The sequence below is a fragment of the Neodiprion lecontei genome, chromosome 6 (assembly GCF_021901455.1).
Source record: "Neodiprion lecontei isolate iyNeoLeco1 chromosome 6, iyNeoLeco1.1, whole genome shotgun sequence".
NCBI classification, from domain to species: Eukaryota; Metazoa; Arthropoda; class Insecta; order Hymenoptera; family Diprionidae; genus Neodiprion; species Neodiprion lecontei.
This window is the reverse complement of record NC_060265.1, coordinates 28582353-28604943: the sequence shown is the minus strand read 5'-3', so window position 1 is coordinate 28604943 and position 22591 is coordinate 28582353. Positions and strand designations below refer to the sequence as shown.

Here is a 22591-nt window from a genome sequence, read left to right as displayed (position 1 = left end):
GATAAATACTGTCACGACTACCTATTGCTACCAATTCCTTTCTAATGAGCCGTTTTCTTTTGCACGCTTACTGTTCGAATTAGTTTTTAACTCCACCGATTTACACACACTATATTTCCACCACGGACAATATCTGCTAACGAACTAAACTCGTAAACACCATAAACTCAACCCTGATTTTTCACCGATCATCGTCACGCCATGAAGCATATTGGCAACATCGAATGTATAATGTATTTTGAACTTTGTAAAAGCTCATCCTACTTTAACACCGTTTGATTTACCACTGTTCAAAATGTGCGTTAAAGTAACGTGAGCTCGTCAAGTCCCACTTGATCCGTTACAGAAATGACATCGCTGTGCAAACGAGGCTCCATCTGTACCCTGAGTCATCTATAAGGGAACAAAGACACGCAGTGTATCAGAGTAACATCTTTCCGTAATTCGTGGAAATAGCTAGACTGCTTGACCCTTTAATTATCTCGTTACACGGTTCCATGCAACTTTTAAAGTGCAGCCGTGATTCGGTCTCTCAGTTTTCCCCGCGGGGCAGAACAATGGAACACAAATTACAAACTGAAAACAAGCAACAGACCGCGGGACACGGTAGGAGGGGCTGCAACTGGTAGATCAATTTGCAAATTAGAACTCGCGTATATAACGAAGGATTCTCGATAAATGAAATCAGTAATCACGGAGCCATTCAACAACGGTGGCAATTACTTAATCCTCACTTTCACAGGATGAAAATACCCCTCGGCTCTCGCCGTGCGCAAAACTTGACATCTCTGTACTGGGTTCAATCTCAAGAGTAAATATTCCCACCTCTCGGTCCATTGGTCGTCGTTCATCTCGGTCTAGACTCACCTCAAGGCATCATTATATGCTTCGGAAAAGTTCCTCCGGTCCATGGTATCCATTGAAGCAGCTCTCGCCCGCGATCCTCTCGGTAATATCGCTAATTGCTGCGACGACAAGGTCGGTGAAAAACAAGGCTAAACGTAAACGAGAAAGTCAAGAGGAAAAGAATGGTACACGACCCTTTCAGTAAAATCCGCAATTTGGACACTCTTTATTCCACGGACACGACCAAAGAGTTCAAAGGCTTCCTCCGGTTCACTCTGCTGATTCCTCAAGACGGCCCAATCTCAAATACGATGTGGAAACGCTTTCCTGTTCACGAAACGAGGACTCGACTCGTATTTAGCCGTGGCCCAAATATCGGAGAATGTTAAACTCTTGTACCTAAATTATTCCTAGGACGTTTTGCCCACGGTTGTCTCTCGAGGAGTCGAGTACTGAGGCGGGTAGGAGGTTGACCTTCGGTGGATATATGACGGAAGAATATTTTCCTCCAGGGGAAGCGAAGGATATATGAAAAGCAGCCCCGAGGGCTCGCAACTTCGACGAGAGTCTGTGCAATGCGCCCAGATGTCCTTATACACACAAGAGTCACTTTGATGTAGAAGTCCACTCGAGGCTCCCCTAGCAACGTGAAAGACTCCTCGGGTGCAGCCCGCGCTTCCAAATCAAAGATGTAGACATATATCATCAATCGAAGACTTTCACCCCTTCGATGTTTCACCTGTTAACTTTATCCCCCCTCCCTTTCTTGCGTGTTCTTAGTTACCGCATCCGCAGTTCAGCATTCGGCATTCAGCATTCCAACCCCTGCGGATCAAACTCGAAAAGAGATTGAGCTTCTTCATCTATCGAACGTAAGACTTACGAACTGCGCTCCTAGGACTGAACATGTTTGATCGGGATCAGGGTCTGAAACCTCGTTGACAGACAGGGGCGTATTAAAATCCCGGATAACCTGAATAAAGCTCCATGAAAACCTGACTCGGCATTGATTGATCCGGTTTAAAGTACAACCCCCTCTTGGACCGAGGTTACCTTTCGATTCTTGTTTCATCGCAACGGGTCAACCACCCCTAATTGCCCAAGGCGAAAAGTGCGTCGTGGCGGCTAGGTTTCCGGTTTGCGGCAACTCCGAACCTTTGACCTAGTTCTCGAACAGAGATACCGACAAATTGACCCGCTTTAATATTCCATTTGGTTTTCCAGACTCAGAGTACGAGGAGGAACAGACTCCCAGGTACCGGCCCGACTCCTTGGCCAGTCTCTGTCGGGCGACACGGTTCACGGAAGCTGAGCTGAAGCGCATATATCGGGGCTTCAAGGCTGAGTGTCCCACGGGTGTCGTCCGGGAGGAGACCTTCAAGTGCATATACTCCCAGTTCTTCCCGCAGGGCGGTAAGTCGGTCACCATGTTGGATCTCGTTAAAATTCATGCGCCACGCATTGACGAGCCGGCTGTCGACTTTGGGGATGTTTATTCACTCTCGAAACGAAACGGGGAAATATCACCAGATGGGATGGGAAAATTGTTTACCCAGTTTGAGAGATGGAAGGTCGCGGGATCAACGACCACTTCGACATTGATCGTTGCCAATGGGTCGAAGGACTCTGTAGGCACTGGAAGACCGGGAATCTCCGAGTTTCGCGGCTGGCCGGACGATCCGCTTCTGGCACCGTTTCGTCGCCGGGGGATCCCCGACAAACTGACCAATTCGGAAACTAATAAAGGTCGAGGGAAGTCCGCTGCTGCAGGCTTGTATACGAATAACCATTCGCGTTCGACGATTTTCGATACTTTCGACCGGAACTCGAGTCACGTCACGTTACCACAGTATAGATTTACTTCCCGGCTGGCAGCTGGCACCGTCGATCCATTTTTACAAATCATTCCGGCAGCGGTTCTGCCGTTTGATTGATCTCTCTATTAATCGACAATATACACTGTCATCGAGTATTCGAATTCAATTCCATTAACGCTCTGTTATTCCAAGTATTCGCATGAAATGCGCAATCACGTTTTTCAAATCAGTAAATGGGAAATGAGAAGAAAAAAAAACAACAACAGCAGGCAAGCGAAAATACGAAGATAAAATTTCGCACGTAGTGACTTGTGGAAATCGGGATTTTGGCAGCTTTTTGTAGAACATTTTTTAAGTGAGTACATTTTTGCCGATCCATTAAGGTGAATTATGATCGGGCCCTTTTATCCTGGACAACTTGTTTCACTTGATTGAATTGCTGGATTTATTTGACGCACCGTTGTTATAGTGGAGAATTTTTATGTTCTTAATTGAGCCAGTAATGGTGGCGTAGTTCGATAGACACAAATCCGTTGATCGAACCAACTAACGAACAGTCGAATAAAACAAAGTGTGAAACGTGAGTGTGCGCGTGTGAGTTCGTTTTTACGTGTGCAATGGCACTAGCACGCGCATTGGGAATCGAATCATCAGCAAATCCTCTCTGCTCAACGTGATGATATCCGAATCTGGCATAAATGAGGATTTGCGAAAGGTATTATGGATATATTGTGGGAAAAAAAACCAGAGAGACACAGCGCAGGCGGGTTAATCGTTTTATTCGCGTTACAAATTATATACGCATTATAAGTTGATCGACGCACCGAAGCTACGAATCGAAATTTGCAATTTGACAATATTTGGAAAGAAGAGGACAGCCGCTTACCGCGTATCTCATTTTCTCAAATTAATGCTACCTTATTCTCAAGCCACTTTCACATCCCATCTTAGATTGCTTCCCTGCGATGGTCCGGTCAAACCACCTCACATTAAGGTTGATTCCGGGACTGACCCGTGTCCACGGCTGCTGGATAAGCGTTTGATCCTACAAACCGAAGGATTAAGGAACTAATTCTTGAGAAGGTCGCTCGCTCCGTTCTTTCTTCCCGTTCTATCCCTCGCCTTTTTCTCCATCCACGTTTGTCATCGGCTGTTGCCAAGCCGCCGTATCTCGTGAACCCGGAAAAAGCAATGAACCTGAAGCACCGATCGAAGATGCGACGGACTTTCCACGTTTTACGCACGTGTCGGTCTAGCCGATCGTCCAAAATCCGGGCATCGGCAAGTGCGTTTGAATGCCTCTCATCAAGAGTCAATGAAGCGTTCACCAGGGTCGATAAAATGCGATCCCCCTTAATTCGGGGCTCGAAGATTGAAGGCGGTGTTAAAAATTGAACGTGGTTCCCATCTCCTTGGGCAAGAAAGTCACGGTTACTCTCCTTTTCCCGAAGAGCCAGTCATTCCGACCATTGAAGTACTTCAGGATGGTTCCCCTGTCCAAATTCCCGCTCTGGAAGCGCCAGTTTCGAATATTCGCAACGAGTCAACTGAACAATTAATCGCGTGTGCGGTGTGCCGGAATTTATTGCATTTAACAACCTGCAGGCGTAACTGTACAGAGTCCCTTTCATTCGGGATTCTCTTTTAGTGGCGGCATCAAAGGGGGAACTTCGGATGCCTACTCGGCGAAAGAATAAAAGCGAAGTTAAAACTTTTACGCGGAATAGACTAAATTCCTCTGTCCCAGGTGCGCCGTACGGACAAACGCCGCTATTCAAACAACGTTAACAAACGCATATCCTGCTGGTCAAAGTGCCGATGCAACCCATGTGTTGAATTCTCGTAATTAGGTACTCCCTAGACACAGTAGCGGTATTGGATCGTCAGGAAAATTCATACATTTACTTCTCTCGCATAGGCCGAACTCCTTTGATCCAGGTAAAAACTGTCATGGCCCAAAGGTTTCTCTAACCATGCGTACGTGGCGCTTTAGTTCTGTTTCTGTGAGGTCAATCTCCGATTCGCCCGAGGCGAAGGACGCAACGTTAGTAACAATACCGACGGAAAATCAAAAGTCTATATATTTGCAACAGGTCGTATTTTCCCATTTTAAAACCTCTTTCATGTTTTTGTGAGACTCTAGAATAACGTGTTCGACTATTGATTCACTTTGATGTACGTCACTACTGGTATCGTTGACTTCCAATTAATGAAAGGATAAAGTTTCGTTCTTGGTACTTTTGCAAGTCTCGTTCAACCTTAACTGTCAACTAGCGAGAAGTTTTACATTTTTAGTTTCCTAGTGGTTTTTCTTTTATCCTGGCTTCGATTTTCGGCCAACAAGAAACTATCGTCGCTAAGGGTAAGTTAAAGAGACGTTATGTAGACGCTGCCGTTCTCCGATAACTTGTTGAAAGAAAACCTAGAAAGTACGTCTTATCGGAACGAGTGCTGGCACTGTAATCCAGTCTCGTGGGAGTCGAGTAGAATATAGTAGTTTTTCCCGACAAAAAGCGCTGAAATTTCTGGGAAAGTTTCGACTCTGAAAATACAGAAACTCCACCCTCCACGCGAGCTTGAATTACTCAATTTCCAGACTGCAATTGCACGACGATCTTGACTCAACATTTTCCTCTTGTTCTTTTCTTTTTATAGCCAACACGAGCCAATATGCCCACTACGTATTCAATACCCTGGACCAGGATCACAGCGGTCTACTCAGTTTCGAGGTGAGTACTTTTACACAACGTTACGATGCCTTTTTACCGCGAGAAATGCGGACAAGTCCTCGTAGACGGTATCCGAAAACTGCAGGCCGCATTTCTTTTCCTCTGTATCTTGAATATTCCTACACTTTATGAAAAGTGATCACAAAACTGTGCACCCTAAAAGCTTATCTCGCGTGATCTAAATCGAAAAATCCAAGGAACAGTGCGCCTGCTTTCCGGATGGGTGGATAACCCAGCTCTTCGAAATTTCCTTCCCTAAAATCGGAAGCTCACCCTTCGATGTCATACCTTTTACGCTCAAGCCGCTCTGGGTTTATTTATCTAACAAGAAATCGCTTCCCTCATACGACTGCTGTTGATCGGTAAAAACAGCGACGTGAACGCAACGCGGTTTGTGGTGTGATTCCCGATTAAAGCCAAAGCCAGAAGCCAGAGAAGCGAGATCGCGACGAAACAACAACCGCAAGCTCTATTTTATCGCGTGACGTGACGCTGAGTACTCCACGATTCTCGCGTTTGATTTCCCATTCTATGATCTCGGTCTCTTCACGCCTCGGCACTACCGACGTTTCAGTAACGAGGAACGATTCATCGGAACCTTCGACAAAGAGACTGGCCGCGCACATAATTCGTCAGCGAAACGTTGAAACGGAGTATTGACAGCCCGGGTAATGGAAAACCGTTCCAATACTTCAGCCACGTTCCCTATTTCAGTTTCCAGAGAGGAAGATTTGATCCTCAGCCGAGCTTCGTGCACCGTGAAACTGACCACCACCCCTCCGAGCCGCGAAACTCGGTAGAGGGTGAATTTTTCGCACGTTTGTTCGTCAAGAACACTCGCTTCGCGGTAATTGCAGAGTGAATTACCGATGCACGAAAGAAATCCAGCATTGAATTACCGAACTGTGGTCGCAAGTTTGTGGATTCCGTTACGACTGGCACAACCGAGTAGATGTGAATATAATAATAGGCGAGGTGCTTCGGCTAGTTGCTACTGCAGAATCTTGGAAACGGGGACATGAACACAAACGGCTTCGGACAAGCGGATAATTGGGCTGACAGTTTCGTAGCAATTTATGGGCTCCGGCTTGCAGCGGGTTTTCCGTAACACCAAAAATGGACCCTAGACTCCTAGTTGCATTATTGCGGATCCGGGAAAACTCGACGCCTCGTGTTTTTTGCTTTTATCTTCTAACTTTTGAACACCGGAGTTCCGCGCCTGCGACGCCCGACACGTGACAGCTTTACCTTTTACGATATTAGGTACTAATCTATCTGTCTTATTTATAATTCATTGTTTCACGCGAGTACCCTGCTTCCAATGGATTCTTCTCTAATTCCATACGCATTTGTGTGTATTATGTATCCCGTAGCTGTGCTCGCGATTTATTTTCAATCACGCCACAGCCGAAGAAGATTGAATCGGACGAAAATTTGTTTCTGGAACCGATGGAAATAAGCTAGCTCAACTCTTGGATGAGAAATAAAACGGAGCCTTGGTTGAAATCACCAGCCAAATATTACAGCAGAAAATTACTCAGGTGTACGATAGCAATTACGCCATAGATCACGGTCTTGTATGACACACGATATTAATTGTCAATTTTGTGAGAGAGCAAAAAAAAATTCGAGGAGAATAATTTCGGGCAATCTGACCTCGGCGAATGTCAAACGCATTCTGACAGTACGTGAAATAACAAAGAACTCCCGAGATAAAAGGGTGGGGAAGGAAGTGTGTCGCGAAATTTGCGAAAGGACCAGCTGCTGGCATCAATTTATCTCCGAGACTTTGTGCGAAGCAATAACGTTGCTCGAATACGCGCTTGTGTATTTACATATATGCGATGGGGATTGACGTTCTTGCATTTGAATACTCGCTTCAATTTAATTCCCGGTTGTTAGTTCCAGACGAACATGGCTGCGGGTAATCTTACTTTTTCTAAACTTGCCTGCGTTCCAAAGCCCGACGTTAATAAATCCCTTCAAAAGCGCGGCCTAGGCTCTTTTCGAGGCAGGGCGAGCACTTCGGTACCTCGTTTGAAATGATTGAACGTGACTTTGGTTACGCGTAGAGGGGTGGTTTTTTATTTCCATTCATTTCGTCCCATCCCTTCTCCCTCGCGCGTCCAAGCCACTCCGGAGGGCCGAAGGAATTTGCACTTGCGGGGCCAGCGCTGCCAAGAAATAAATAAATAAATAAATAAAAGATGCAGCGCCGGACGGGGCGCGAAAGCCGAATAAAGGAATGCCGATTTTATCCCTCTCGGTGAAACTGACCGGACCAAATTTAACCCCTCAAACATTCACCCTGGATGTTCGACCTCCCCTGGAAATACAATTTGAAAGTCTGCGAGCAATGTGTCGCCTAAAAATTTATGAACAATACCACTGACCGGAATTCGTCGCTAAATAATTCAGATATACGTCACGATAATTGTATCAGTTCAGAATAATTGACTCGGTAACAAAACGAACCTACAATTATTGAGTCTACGATACACGTGCTGAAAATTGTGTTTAAAATTAACACGTGCAATTGCAAAAGTTGTTTTTTTCTTTGGTATAATCTAGACGAATGTTTGCAATTTGTTTTACCGTTGTTACATCCGTAATGAAACGTCAGTTCTTTGACATTTTCGCGCAGTTAAACCATCGACGGGAAATGTTTCCAGAATGAAGAAACCTCAAAAGCTTTAATATTCTGTCGAATCGAGATAAGCATAATTTTTGCGAATTTATACCTCCCAACTCCCGAGATACTCATAATCTGACAAAATGACTATATTTTTCTTCGGTATAGGAACACGCCAAATTATATATCCACAAGGGTGCAAACCCCGAATGTCCCGCCCACCCTTTACCCAAGGACCAGCGTCGAAATTGGGAAACCCGTATATACATATCGCCCTTCCGCCATTCGAGCCACGCTCCAACGACGCGGTATAAATAACAAAGAGCCCAAAGTCCGAGTAAAATCTCCTCGAATAAAGACTGGCTTATATATTGACGCCGGGATAAACAGAGAAGCTCCGAGCTTTCCCTCATGTTCCGCTGCTCTTATCCCCGAAGAAGAAGTCACAAAACCGTTCGCAATTCGCACAGTCAGCAGGGAAAACACTCGCCAGGATAAGCTCGCAACGAACGTCCAGGAACTCGGAGAGCAACCGGTTCGTTCGTCACCCTGATTTTAGAAGTCAAATGAGGAGAGAGCCGGGCGGGCTGCACTTTGGCTCGAAAACGGAGGGTGAAATTGGAACGGGAATGCGGTATTCTTGGGGAACGAGTTACTCGGATACCTGTGGAGCATCATCCTACGTTGCATCGTCAGTCGAGACCTGAGAGCCTTTTCGTGTAGTTGGTTTACCCGGCTTGACCCGGGCAGCAAACGCGACCGTCGGATTGCCTACTGCGGAATAATTTGCCTCGGGAATACCGACCGGGGGTGAATAAGGGACAGGGTCGTTCAGCGTCAAAGTTCCTCCCCCACAGACCCAAGCCAATGTCGCTCGCTTGCACGAACAATTTCAAACCCAAAGTTATCAGTTCGGTGCCCCTCGACAGGTCTTCCATAAGAAGAAGCCTGATCCCGTTTTTTCCGCCCCCTTTGTCCGGGCGGAACTAACGCAATCCAACCAAGGATGGACTTGGAATATTCTGTCTTCGTACCTAGGACCATATATAGGAACGTCCTAAAGTCTATCCGCAAAGTGGAAGTGCCAAAGTCTTTTCGTGAACCATTATCAATTTGCTATTTCTGTACAGTGATCGTCGTCAATTTCTATCACGAATTTCGGAGGAAGATTCCCAGGCGGCTCAATCAGTGTCTCCCATCTTCGAAGGTCGACGCATATCCGTCTTAAGCCTATCGGTAATTCCTCCGGCCGCAAATGACGCAGGAAATGGGTCAAAGTTTGACCCCCGTGATCCTCTCTCGGAGCAAACCCCTCAACTTTCGACCACTGCTTGACGGCTAATCGGTCACGCCTGGGTCTGCGGGTGTGACAAGCAGCTGGAGGGTGGCAGGCATCTCTCTCTTTCACCCTCCACCGCAATCTACAACGTGATCAAACCAAACATCCGGATTTTACGCGGAGTCGGGAGGGCCTGAGCTCGGCAATGGACATGGTCGAAACCTCGCTCCACCCGCAATTGAACACCCGAATTACGACCGGGATTTCAACTCGTCGATCCCGACTTCTCTCTAATCCAAATCAAACGGATGGGGGGACTTTGCTGCGTGCGCTTTATCCGTCGGTGAACTATCCCCAGGCCGAATTGTCGCGCCATTAGTTGGGCGCCGAATTTGGTCTGTGAAAATAGGATCGTGATGAAAAAGTCAATTCTTCACGACCTGATTGAAAATTGTTTTATCGAAAAATATTTCATTCTCAGCGAAGCTGGTTTGCCGAAAACCGATACTTTTTATTAATTCTATTAAGAGATAGTCGTGCAATGGATTTTTATCAATTTACTACGTTCGTAAGCTACGACGATCTCTTTGAAAATACTGAGATAGAAAATAGTGGCGTTGTAAATAAAAGCTTGGATATCTATACTTCATTTCAAATCCAATCCAAATTGTCAAAGCCTGGTACATTTGCTGGATTTTACCCAACGATGGCTCATTTTACTAAGAATATCTGTTTCTATAACAAAGTCGTTGAAATATTAGATATTTTCGTTTTTTTCAGTAGTAAATTCATTGTTGCGATTTGTCGAGCATAATCGTTATCGGTGCAATGTTACAATATTTGACGTTCAACAACATCAACTGATCGATGACAAAAAAACGCTTCAGTGAATTTATAGAAACGATAAATCTTATCAATGAATCGAACCATCATCAAATAAAATGAATCGAATCTCAGCTCTACTGATATCTAAGCTCTAGTTCATAATTCCAATATTTTGTACATTCTCCGATATCTTAGTGACGTACGACTGTCTTTAAATATTAGCTGCCGAACCCTTTCGCGTGTAATCAGCCTCATAGACAGCGATCACCTTGACCTGGGATTTTCGCTATGAAATCTGAAAGATGAAGGATAACTGCTACTGCTTTACACACAGGTCACTGCTCCAGGAATTGTTACTCAACTCTTTTCTACTTTCGCCTTGAATCCGTTCCAGTCTTCGAACAAGCACGTGCTGGCGTACAGACCCGGACTGCTTTTACATGAGAGAAGGCTTTAACCACTGCAAGTTTAGAGCGGCGATTACCGTAGGGAAAGATTGCGGCTGCGGTTTGTGGCACCCCGTCGTGTTACCTGAGCACACACGCCGTTGCGGTGGCTTTGGCTAGCCTAGTCATCGGGGGTAGTTTCAGCCCCCGAGGACCTCCGGCTTTATATTTGATCGTTCGTTGTTTTTTCACTCCAATTTCAAAGCCTCTCATCAAGAATTAACCGTCCGTCGAACTCGATCAGCGTGAAACGGGAGCGATCGATCCCACCGTTTCGATGCAGCGGACGTATTTTTTTCTCGCAAAGGTACGTAAGAAAAAAATTTTACGGGAGCATCGTAAATCGTTGTCTAAGTATTCGAATTATGTAGGGGGGGGGGGGGGGGGGGGGATGAGCGGAAATAATTTACGATTTTCAACGGTTCAGGGATTGTTGAATATTTCACGAGCTCGTCAATTGTGAAAAAAAGCTTTGTTATAAGCTCGGTAAAAAATTTCATAACTTTGGCACCACCGCCCCATACGCACTGCGGAAACTTGTTACATCAGCAGATGTTCCGCTTCTTGTAAAGGCTAATGAGTTTTTCCTCGGAATTTTGAAGACAATGAAAAATCGCGAACGACAAGTGGGTACGTGAAGAAATAATGGAAATCTTTTATCATTCCGGACATTATATCCTTCAAGATTCGTTATCCGAGCAGCTACGCCGGTCTGCCAAGACAAAAAAAAAAAATAAAAAAAATAACAAGAAAAAGAAAAAGAAAAACAATGAAGAAGAAAAAGATTCTCCGAAAGAAAAAAGCCGGCCTTACGCCTCGCGACTTATGTACCTACAACCTTTTACTCTTGGGCAAAAAATTTGATAAAATATCTTAATCCGATTTCCCTCGGGAATACGAAGCGCACATAAATTTATACGAGCCCCGGTACGAGAAACGGATAAACGGGTAACGGCGTCCCAGCAAGTACAAGGCGTCTGCCTTCTTGGCTACCTTACCTTGGGTAATAAGACGCATTGCAAAACGCGGGCTGACGGACTCGTGCTAGTAACATCGGCTCACCTCTAGACTCTCGCTGGTGGTGAGAAGCCAGAAAGGGGTGCGAGATCAAGTGCTCGAAGGAGCCTAGAATTGTGGCAGGAAGGGCCGGAGTTCGGATCCTCCGGATGTTAAGCAAGATTAAGTACAGACGTCGGGTAAGGACGTATGTCGCGGATTTACTGTTGAGCGAAAATTTATACAAGAGGCCGAGGCTTCCCGTCAGCTATTCCGAAACAATCCCACCCTCGCTTTCTCCAACTTTCTCCTTCCACTTTATTGCTTGAAAACTTGCGTGACATTCCGTTACCACAGCAAGAAAAATTAATTTTGCCAAGGAAATAGATGAGTAACAGTGGTAGCGTTGATTATAACAATAACGAACAATCTTATGTTATTACAACAATGATAAATTTTCTATAATTAGGGTCCTGTACCGAAGCATCGAGCGTCTCCCCGCTGGCTGCATTCAAAGACCACTCCGAGTCCCATTTTTGATACTTCTCGTTTTTCTTGAAAATCCTCTCACTGTTCACTCTACCCTGTAATTTTCTCCGCAATTATTTTGCCCGCTCATCCGACAGACCCGAGAGCTTCCTCGCCGGGATTTATGACGCAAAAATGAAATTGTCTCCCTCGCCGCTTCGAGGGTGATGCGGTGGTCACTCCCTCGTATATTGTACTCGGGCAGAACTCGGGCCATTTTTCCAAGGATTCGCTTTTCTAGTCTTCTTGGGCTTAATCCTCGCGGAAGAATCGCGACGGCGACACCATAAATCGGAGACCATATTTTATGATGATTAAGGATCGAGCTTTTTTATTTCAGGAGGCTCGACATCCTCGAGCCGGGACGGATAAATGACAGTTTTTTACCCACCTTTCCACAGCTCTGCTCCTGTTTGATTTCCTACAATTTTTGCTACAACTTTGGAGAGCTTTTTTCCCTTACTTCAAAAATTACAACCTCGCGTCAAAAGCTCACTTCAGCGCCGGCCATAAATCAGACGGGAGGAGAGATTGAACGAGTAGTTACCGAGAAAATGAGTACGGCAATAAGTTTCTCAAGGCCATTTACCCTAGGTTACACTATATGTATACCCTTGTATAGACACCGTTACACAACTCGCGTACTTTACCCACCTCACTGCATAGTTATACCGAAACTGTGAGTTGAATCCAAGGAGGTGTCGACGAGTAGACTCAGTTCAGAGGAAGTCCTTGCCAAGTCAATCGACTGTGTTAGAGATGGGTACATAAAACAGTTGAGAGAAGAGATCCGCTGCCTGCATTGCGAATCTTTGCGAGAAGTTGAAAGGCGTACGGAAATATACGAGCTTCGGAGTGCGAGCTAAAAAAGACGAAATGGAATAAGAAGAAGAATAAATATGCGAATGAAAATTGGCAAACAAACATCATAACGTGGACGTGAATGTGTACGAAAACAAAATAAGACAACCACGCGTTTCAAAGCTTCGACTCCTGTGAAAGAAGTTTCCCGGTCTGAAAGGATTCCCAGGATGAAAGAAAAAGGGCCAAGCTTCGAGTGTGACTTGATGGAAAAACACGAGAAGGGAAAAAGAAAATAATTCATGAACACCGAAATCGTTTTACCTTGAATCCGAGTTGCTAGGATGTCGCATTGTTTGCTTCGAACGGCTTTTGTCAACTATCGAAAACCCGTTTCAATGGCATCTTTATTCACTTGCAAAATTTGATATCAAGAATTCTTTCATTCGCATCTGCCCGAATAATCGCGAGTTATTTTTTCTTCGAAAATTAGATAACGACCGGTTTTTCACCGCTCAAATCCACCGCGTTAAAGTTAGTACAAAGTAACCGCTTCCTCTCATTCCGACTCGATTGTAAGACAGTCATGAGCGGTAACTTTGGCGGGAAGTACCGATCGCCAGCTATCTGCCTGTGAAACGTTTCAGGCATTCGGAGTAGAGGAAAAGGGAAATTTGAATAAAAATAAATGACGTGCCTCGCTCGAATAGTATGGAGGTAAGAGTGTCGGGGTGGACTTTGCAACCGCTCTATTAATTTCGGCCAAGTTCCAGTTTGTCTGAGAATAAACGGATAACGATCGTAGCGAGCGAAAGTGAAAATGCGTAAACGTGCGACGAAGTAATAAACGTAGCACCGGCTGACGTCTATCTGCTGGCGGTGAGGGGCGGATATATAATGCAAGTATCGGTATATTCACGATGTGTATTCACGGTTAAAGCTTGGAGAAAAGTACTCGAACTGACAGAAGTCGTTGCCATGGGGATCGCGATATCGATCTCGTTCCTCTCGTCCGTCGTTCGTCGCTCGACGTACTCGGAGTTATTACCTTCAGTTACGGTCTTGTTTTGTTTCCACTGCTTCTGGACCATTTCCGTGCGTATATCGCCGCAACCCCTTGCGCCTATATCGAACGCAAGCGCGGCAATCCGCATCGGTGCTTTCAACCCCCGATCAAATCGCACGTGCAAAATCGAACCGTGAAACCGAATCGCGCCGAACCGTCAGGAAAATATAGGGTGAGGAGGAAAAGCAGAGGGGGGGGGGGGGGGGAGCAGGGGGAATGAACGGCGGAAGGGAAAGGGAGTAAGAAAATTAATAGTATAATACACTGCAGCTAAGGGGGTCGTTGGGATCGCGCGCAAAGTGCGTCGAGGAAGCTGAATGAGCGTGAGAGAATCAATTATCTCGAACAGCGGTGATTCTCTTAAGATTGGACGATTCATTCCGCGGAACAAGGGTCTCCTGGCATCGTAACCTGCAACAGTTCTCACAATTTCGAGATATTTCAACGTCACGCCACGCTGAGACAGTGACGCGAACGTCGTGAATTTCAGTTTGAATTTAGACCTAGCATTACCGTCGCGCTGACAGTAAAAATAACGAATACAAAATTATAAACAGTTTGTTTCTTTTTTTTTTTTTTTAATTATTATTTTACCCCGTATCGCAACTAGTCCAGAGCACAAGTAATATCTCTTTGGAATATATTTTACTCGGAAAATCATCCCTCGCGCTTGTTAGTGGCTGTGAAATAAAACAGCTCCGAAGGTCTCGAACGGCTTCCGAGACAGGCGCGGAATTCTTTTGCATTAAAATCGAGGACACGTATTCTAAATAAGGACCAGACACGAGACGAAGTCCTGAATATTTCGCGCGCACGTTCTTGTATCTTTTATGCACTGTGCAATTTACTTGGGCTTAAGACTTTTAACCAAGCTTCAACGCCTGTCGTGACGAGGGTACAAACACGCATAAATATGCTGTTGAAAAGTGTGTTCCATTCGGCATGAATTAGTGCCAACGTGGCCGTTCGGGCCCGATTGTTTCGACTAATTCTCTCGGCGTGCTTAGAACCGCATCGCGTCACGCGACGCCGCGGTTTTCAAACTTTGCGTGCCGGCGAGGCAGACACCCAGTGAAAGCTCAAGCTCAAATTCGCTCGCTCACTCACTCACTCGTTACTAGTCACCGTCACCGCCTCCCACCTCGATCTACGAAGCTGTAATCACCTAACTAGATTAGATTACCCGCCGCTCATTACCCGGAGCATAGCGATAATCCTTACTAATTCGCTATATGTGCCCGTAAAACCAAGGGTTTCGCCGATGATTTACCCGGGATCGTGTTGTGGGTCCAGATTATGTATACATACGCATGCAGCTGACCAGTCTTAGTAAGGACGAGCTTTTAACTGCTAATTTACTATTCTTTTGAAAATCTTTCAGGAAATTGGATCACCGATTAGACGCGGACTGTGCAAGTTAATTCCTTGGTTTGACTTACGATTGGATTGAAAATGTCTGATCCTAATTGTCAGGATGATAACTCCTAGTATTCTATTCATTAATCATGCTTTGGATTAAAACCCCGTAGACACGGAGATTCCAAACTTCTCTATTCATTGCGCCGAGAACCGTTGTTTGTTTCCATCTTTCTTACTTTCTCAGCCATTTTTACACACCCTTTTTCCCACTTAGCTCTGCAACGTGATTAAATTGTTCCACCTTGTACACACGCAGGACTTTGTCACCGGTCTGAGCATACTGTCGAGGGGTTCGATGGACGAAAAACTTCGCTGGACGTTCTCGCTCTACGACATAAACGGTGACGGCTGCATAACGCGGGACGAGATGACTGACATCGTCACAGCAGTTTACGATCTGATGGGAAAGTTCGCCGACCCGAACCTGGATCACGAGGGAATACGAGACAAGGTTGACCGGATGTTCCAGGTATGATTTATCTCCGCTCTTGGCTCGTGATACGAGTTCCGCCCCATCTCGCGATTCATTTGTACAAGTATATTCATAAATCACCGAGTTACATGCGCACGACAAAAGCTCGAAAAAAGACAGACGTCAAAAAGGTGGAAGACAAATTTTGATACCGCGTAAGAGAGCGAGGAGAATCCCGCAATGCGGAAAATATCCCGCACCCTGATGTCATCGATCCCTGCAGTGTGAGTGACGTTCAAAGTTCTTGAAAAAGCTTTTTCAGCCGATCCACAAGCTCGCATTTTCGGTCTAACAGTTCGCAGGTCCGAGCTGCAGGATGTGTGTGAAAAAAGAGATTATTCCGTGAATTGATACTGGTTTTACATAGCTGTGTATTTATTCACCGTTTTCTTTCGCCCGGAACGCGCTGCGGGTTCCGGGATACCGAGGGACAGAACAACGCGGTGTTTGCTTTGGATAAGTAGAGCGGTTTACTCTGCCAGACAAACACGCCGGCCATATCCTTCCGTCGTGTTTCGGTGGCGAGATGAAACCAGACGGACCCGCAGCGTCTCTCTTTCTATCCTCTCCTCGCGAGGCTTGGCCAACAGGACTAAAACGATACCGTCGAAATAGGTTTCGTTGTATGGGAGGGAGGGGGAGCCGGTTACAGGAAATGGATTCTCGTCGCCCCGGTATATAAATTACTTTAACTCGAGGTACCAGCGGTACACTTCTCCTCCAGACGCTCAACTTTTAAATCTCCGGTTTCCACCGTCTCCTTACATCACTCGCTTTCTCATCACCTAGTCGAGTTATTCGTACTTTTTCAATCACACCAAACTTCTTCGTCTTATCCTCAGTAGGTAGAGAAACGTCGATACCGCGATGATCAACGGTCAAGGATAGAAGCATGTTCCGAAAGGGTGTCAGATCCGTTCGGTTGATTTTCGACTCAGCCGTTCACCCGAACGTTGAAACCTTGCGGGGATGATACAAGCTCTTGAAATGAGGTAACAACAAAGACACGCTTTCCGCATCTCAATGTTGTAGAAACCACAGGGTGAAACGAGGGCGAGTCAATCGGTTAAGGGTAGCCTTCGGCAAGGTTGGCCAATTAGCGTTCCGGGGGAGGAGGATGGAACGGTGCTTGGAAGTTTGCGGCGCGTGTTTTATCCCGGCAGCGAACCTAGGTCTCGACAATTAGAAACGAGTCTAGTGTGTCTCTCTTCCATGAGCGCGGTGATTATGCGAGTATTTGCAGCTAGTTAGCCAGTCCATGACGGAATTAACTGGCTCGACTCGCTACACCGCAGCCATCGATCAAGCCGCCCCCGCATCTGGATGAAAGAACCTAGCTCGCGCACATGCACATGTCTTCTTTCCATATCCGCCAGCCGGAGAATCGCGATCCATAAATCTTTCCACCTCCGTCACTTAAAGGGCGACACTCAACCCCGCAGGATCGCGGGAAAAGCCGAAGGTCTCTAGATTAATCCTCATATATGTAAGTATGGAAAAAGGCAACGGAGCGCTAAGATTTTCATTGAAAATAAAATATATCGAGAAGTTTTGTCATTATTTTAATGTAATTTATGTATAACGGCATGATCGTTCGGTAGAATTTTCGGATAAGCATGGAGTAAGGAAAAGCGATCTTCGGAGGCTGAAGTGCCCAGAGAAAAGCTCTCGATAATGCGATTTTATTACACCCATCAGCCAGTCTTTTCAAGCCGAATCACGTGTGCGGAAAGATTTCTGAAACGACTCAACCTTTCGCATTTAGACGTTCTGTCGGAGTGAAGCTATTGCTAGGAATCGAATAACCCGGTGCTTTAATTTCACAGCTTTCGTGATATGGATCCTTCCCCCCAAAAAAGTCCCGCTGATAAGATAAGCAGACGGACAGTTGTTTTTATCCCGCAGGAGGTCAAGTTACCATGCAATGATCAGCTGTTCAACTGCACAATATTTTCGTAGGTTTACAAATCCCAAAGTGTCAGATGCGACATTACGAATCATTACAAGCAATTACCTACTCCATAGAATATTTAAACTTTCGAACTCACTTTTATTTCATTTAGTCAACCTGGAAAAGTAACCTCCAACGGACCTGGAAATTTGCATAAGTGGATTTAAATTGAATGGACTGATCAAGTTTCGTTTCTCTTGGGACGCGTCGTACGACGTTCTATAAAAAAAACCAGAATATCATTTGATGCGTATGCAATTGAAAAGTTTTAAGGGTCCCACCGACTCCTAAAAAGAGTTTGAGAGAAGCGGGGAGTGTCGCGGTTCCCTGAAGATAAAATTGGCATCCAGAAGGTGGTAAAATTCGATATGGAAATAAGGACGTTGGTTCATAAATTTTAGCGTTCGACAAGTAATGACGTAATAACGTAATGGAAAAGAAACAGCCTCGCTGTCTGACACATTTTTAAAAAGACTAAACTAACGCGTGCTTCGAGCGTCATCAAGTGCCACGGAGTAACGGCGAAGAGCCGAAGATGCATTAGCGGACCTGCTTTCCCTAATTATGTTTGACGAGCTAGAAGCTTTGCTTGCAACAGGGTTGCTAATTACTCGGGAAAATCTGCCGCCTCGAAAACCCCGACAGGATTTCATCGGACGCGATGGACCGGGGTGAAAAATGCCCTCGGTCGACTTTAAATTCCAGAGAAATATAAACTTTGGAATTTCCTTGTGCTTCCAAATTTGGGTTGACTGTAATATCCAGGATGTCACGGGTAATGTCATCGAGTTCTGATGAAGTTTAGCCTGAACTCGGTGCACTCAATTTCAGATTCCCTAACATCTTCAGGCTTTCGACTGTTGCCTGACTCCTGATGAAGGCACGCCCAAGGGTCATCAGCGGTTCAACGTTGAAATGCATCTAAATATAGGCCGTGGTGGCGACCTCGGTTTAATTTAAATTATCCGCATCTCCCTTGTTCCGCGGTAAACTCGTCCGTCCCTTCAGGTGGCCGCAATTTAATTACGCGACAAAACGACCGAGGCGAACTGACCGATGCAGGGGACGAAATAACCAGCTGGGCCAAAATTGAACACGGTGAAAACTCTAGCTGCGGGTATTGTAACAACCACACGCGTACACCTATGACCTTTGTTCTACTACTCATATTCAAAGTCTGCTTTTACTTCATTTCTCATGCCTGTGCGTTAATTACTATCTCGTAATGTTCTGTATAAATTTCACGCAAGAGTGAACGTGGAGGTATTCACTCGAGAAAATCATTAACGGATCGTAGTACAGGCTGAATAGTCGCTGAAACTTCATTATGTTCCTGAGAAGCGATTCAAACTTAGAACTCGAACTCTAACCTGGAGCTAGACACGTGTTTTCAGCTGTAACGGTGTGCTCGAATATTCAGGAATATTATTGTTCACGGTTCGAAGTCTGCAGTGGTACAAAAAACTGCGATCGAAGAATTGGCAGTAAAAAAATTCATTACAACTATTTTTTTATACTTCTACAACGTGCAGTTCGATAAAAAGATGAAATCCTTCAAACTCTGTGATCCATTCGTTTTTGCTTCTAGCAAGGCATCCCAGATATTTTGTAACATGTTATAGTAGACTAAGAATTAAGTAGCACGTATTTTTTTTATCTCAAGTGGATGAAACCACTCAGTGAAATAAGATATGTCAAGGGACGATTTGGCAGCTTGTTGTAGTTTTTTTTTTTTTTTTTTTTTATTGAGAAAATTACGTATTTCATTTCTCGTTGTGAAAAAACTTTGCCAGTTTGACTGGTTAAAAAATATTACGTTCTTGTCAGTGAAACTGCCAAATTGCCCCTTGACGCGTCTTACTTTGGAAGGTGGTTTCATCCCCTTAAAGTGTTTAATGGCGGATAAGAAAAAACATGTGTCGCTTAGTTTTTAGTCTACTAGTCTAGTCTAATTCGGAGAAATCGACCGAATACCTTCCTTGCTAGGTGAAAATCTAACGAGTGAAAGGAAGTCGCGTAGCGATTTGTTGATTACATGATCGTTAAAGTCCTTTACATCCGCAATTATCCTTCTGCTAGGATGCAGCGTTATCATACGAATATAATGTAGTTATACATTTGCATTTATGTCTGAAGTATGACAGTGCATATCGGGGAATCGGATGCTTATCGCTAGTCGTAATATACCTATACACACAAACTGGTAAATTAATGTGAGTATATTCCTAAATTAATTCACCGTATTCGCCGACCTGGTGATTTCCGAAAGTTGACTATACCTAAGCCAACAATAGGAACTGGGATATCCGATAACAATACTCCGATTTAGACGGTCAAATTGACCCCTGAATGTCATTAGTGAGACAAAACCCCAAAGTTTCACGTACTTTTCTCGGAATGATCGCACTTTCTCTTCAATTTCATTTATTTTGTCCGGGAATTGAGTGTTTTCAAGATTTACACTAACGCATTCGATGAACTTCTAAGAGAATCCATTTAGTTCTGAATTCATTTCATACACAGCAATGACCGAACTGAAACTCTGCGCAAACTAGCGCTGTGCGATTAATCAATTAATCGACGGTTTCGATGCATATACCGATTGACCTCTCGAATTGTTATAAGGCAACTTCGATTGATCTAAACTGTGAATGGGATAAAACTCTGGGAAATTTGTGTCAGTCCGAGAGGATGAGCGATTCTGACGACTCCCTCGCGTTTGTATTTCAGAAAATGGACGGCAACAGGGACGGAGTGGTGACGCTTAACGAGTTCCTGGACGCGTGTCGCGAGGACCCGGACATTTCGGCGAGCATGGCAGCCCTGGACACGGCCTTCTGACACTCGGTGCGGCCCCGCTACGCGCCCTGGACTTGAACGTCGCTCCGTCAACGAGAATCGTGGAATCGAGCCCGACGATTGCGCCTCGCCGAGGCGGTCGAGGAGCCGGACAAGCCCGTGGCGGAAGTGACCCATTACCGGAAGTCCTCGGGCCCTCGGGTTCGAGCTGTGGAAGGGTGCAGCGACCGCGAGGCGACGGGGAAAAACGGTGTGATTTTCCGTTCTCCGTCCCCCGGACAGTCCGATTTAAAATCATTCGAGCCTGGCCGCAAATTCCTTCGAAAGTGAAAAATGCTGTATCGAGGAAGGTTGATTCCGAAGCTAATTGATGTGAGTTGGGGAGGGAGGGGGGAGGGGGGGGGGGGAGAAATTTCTGATCTGGATGTTACATTAAATTTGGGACTGGGGGCGTGAGTTTGAATTTACAGACGCGAGAGTTGCGCAAGATGGAATTCTGGATGATTTTTTCCTTCGATGACGGTGAATGTTATACATATAGAATCAGGAAACGTGTTTTGTAGATGTATTATGGTTGTATTGTGACTGTATAATACGCACGGTACGGGCACACGTTATACATATACGAGTATATAGGTGTAAGGTATTCACGAATGTTTTGATGAGAAAACGACGGTGCCAAATATTTTACGTGTATTATGTATATTTATTTAAGTCTAGTATTACAGTATCACGGTTGTAAGGAGGATATACGTGTAGGGTGAATAACGGATGGATGGGATTCATTAATAAATTAACATGCCGCACACTTTATGCCGACAAGCAAACACAAAGACACGTGCAACACGCTATCAAAGATTCACTCGTACCTCTATATCTTTATAGTTTGCAATTTATATCCGTTTCGCATGAACTGCGAAGTGTTTTTTTTTTTTTATTTTGTATATTTATGCAGTTCTAATTGTGCAAGGATCAGCGATTATCATTTCATAACAATAAATTACTATGAAACAGTCGAAACATAGTTTTCAAACCGTAGAATCTGGTCGCAATTTTCTATTGAACGGGGTTGGATTGAACGAAATGACCGGTTATTGAATTGCAAAAACAGTAAACAGGCGATAGTCTATCTGACTCATATAGTCGCACATTTTCACAGTCGGAAATGACGTCAGACGGAGTCCTCAGAACTCTTGATGCATCAAATGGTAAACACCCACATGCGTACACAAAGGTACACAAGTACACACCGCAAATTATTCTGTGAACATCTCCGCCTCCAGGGGTTGCTTAGTTCAAATTAACACGTGGAAATTGTACAACAGGAAACGCGACACAGTTGTCAATCGAATCTAAAATGATCAATCGTATCCAATCACGTACTGAATTAAATTTTCTTATACGCGATGCTGAGGTTCAATTTTATAAAATATCTCACACGATTCAACGCCTTTTCAGTATCACTCTATTTTCATGGAGCTGTTGTATTCACTGCCAATTTTTTTTTTTTTTTTATGTATATTATTTTAGTTTCTTCTCTTTTCCAAACTTTATTCGCGAGATTCGAAACGCCTGATCACAATCCTCGCACACATAGCATTACAATCGCAAAAAGGTACGATTATGTACGATTTAAGGAAAATATGAATTAATAATAACGATAATGATATTAAAAGAAGAATGACAAAGAGAAAAAAAAAAAAAAGAAGAAAAATACTCCAGTAGAATGAGACTGCACGCAACGTGTAGGTGTGCCGCCTAGGGAGTAGGCTCGAGCGATAGGAGTATAACGATTTTATTACATAACTATACCTATATACATACACGATACACACATAAAATATACTGTATAATTAAACGAACAGAAACAAAAGTATTTATTTTTGTCAGAGGTATAATTGTTAATTAAGCTAAGCTTCGGCGCGTTGCACCGTTTGAAAACTGGGATAGTATAATTGAAGGTATTACGTAATATATCCGTAAGT

At 44.7% G+C, this 22591-nt stretch overlaps 1 protein-coding gene across 1 annotated transcript in view; it reads left to right on the top strand.

Moving 5' to 3' along the window:
* Positions 1-20982, top strand: part of LOC107217865 (Kv channel-interacting protein 1) — a 95367-nt gene extending 74385 nt beyond the window's left edge. The window contains exons 4-7 of the mRNA XM_046743237.1: positions 2071-2259; positions 5319-5392; positions 15641-15853; positions 20538-20982. Coding sequence (XP_046599193.1) covers positions 2071-2259; positions 5319-5392; positions 15641-15853; positions 20538-20648 — 587 coding nt within the window. The 3' untranslated portion in view covers positions 20649-20982. The remainder of the gene's footprint in view (positions 1-2070; positions 2260-5318; positions 5393-15640; positions 15854-20537) is intronic.
* The last annotated feature ends 1609 nt before the right edge of the window (positions 20983-22591 follow it).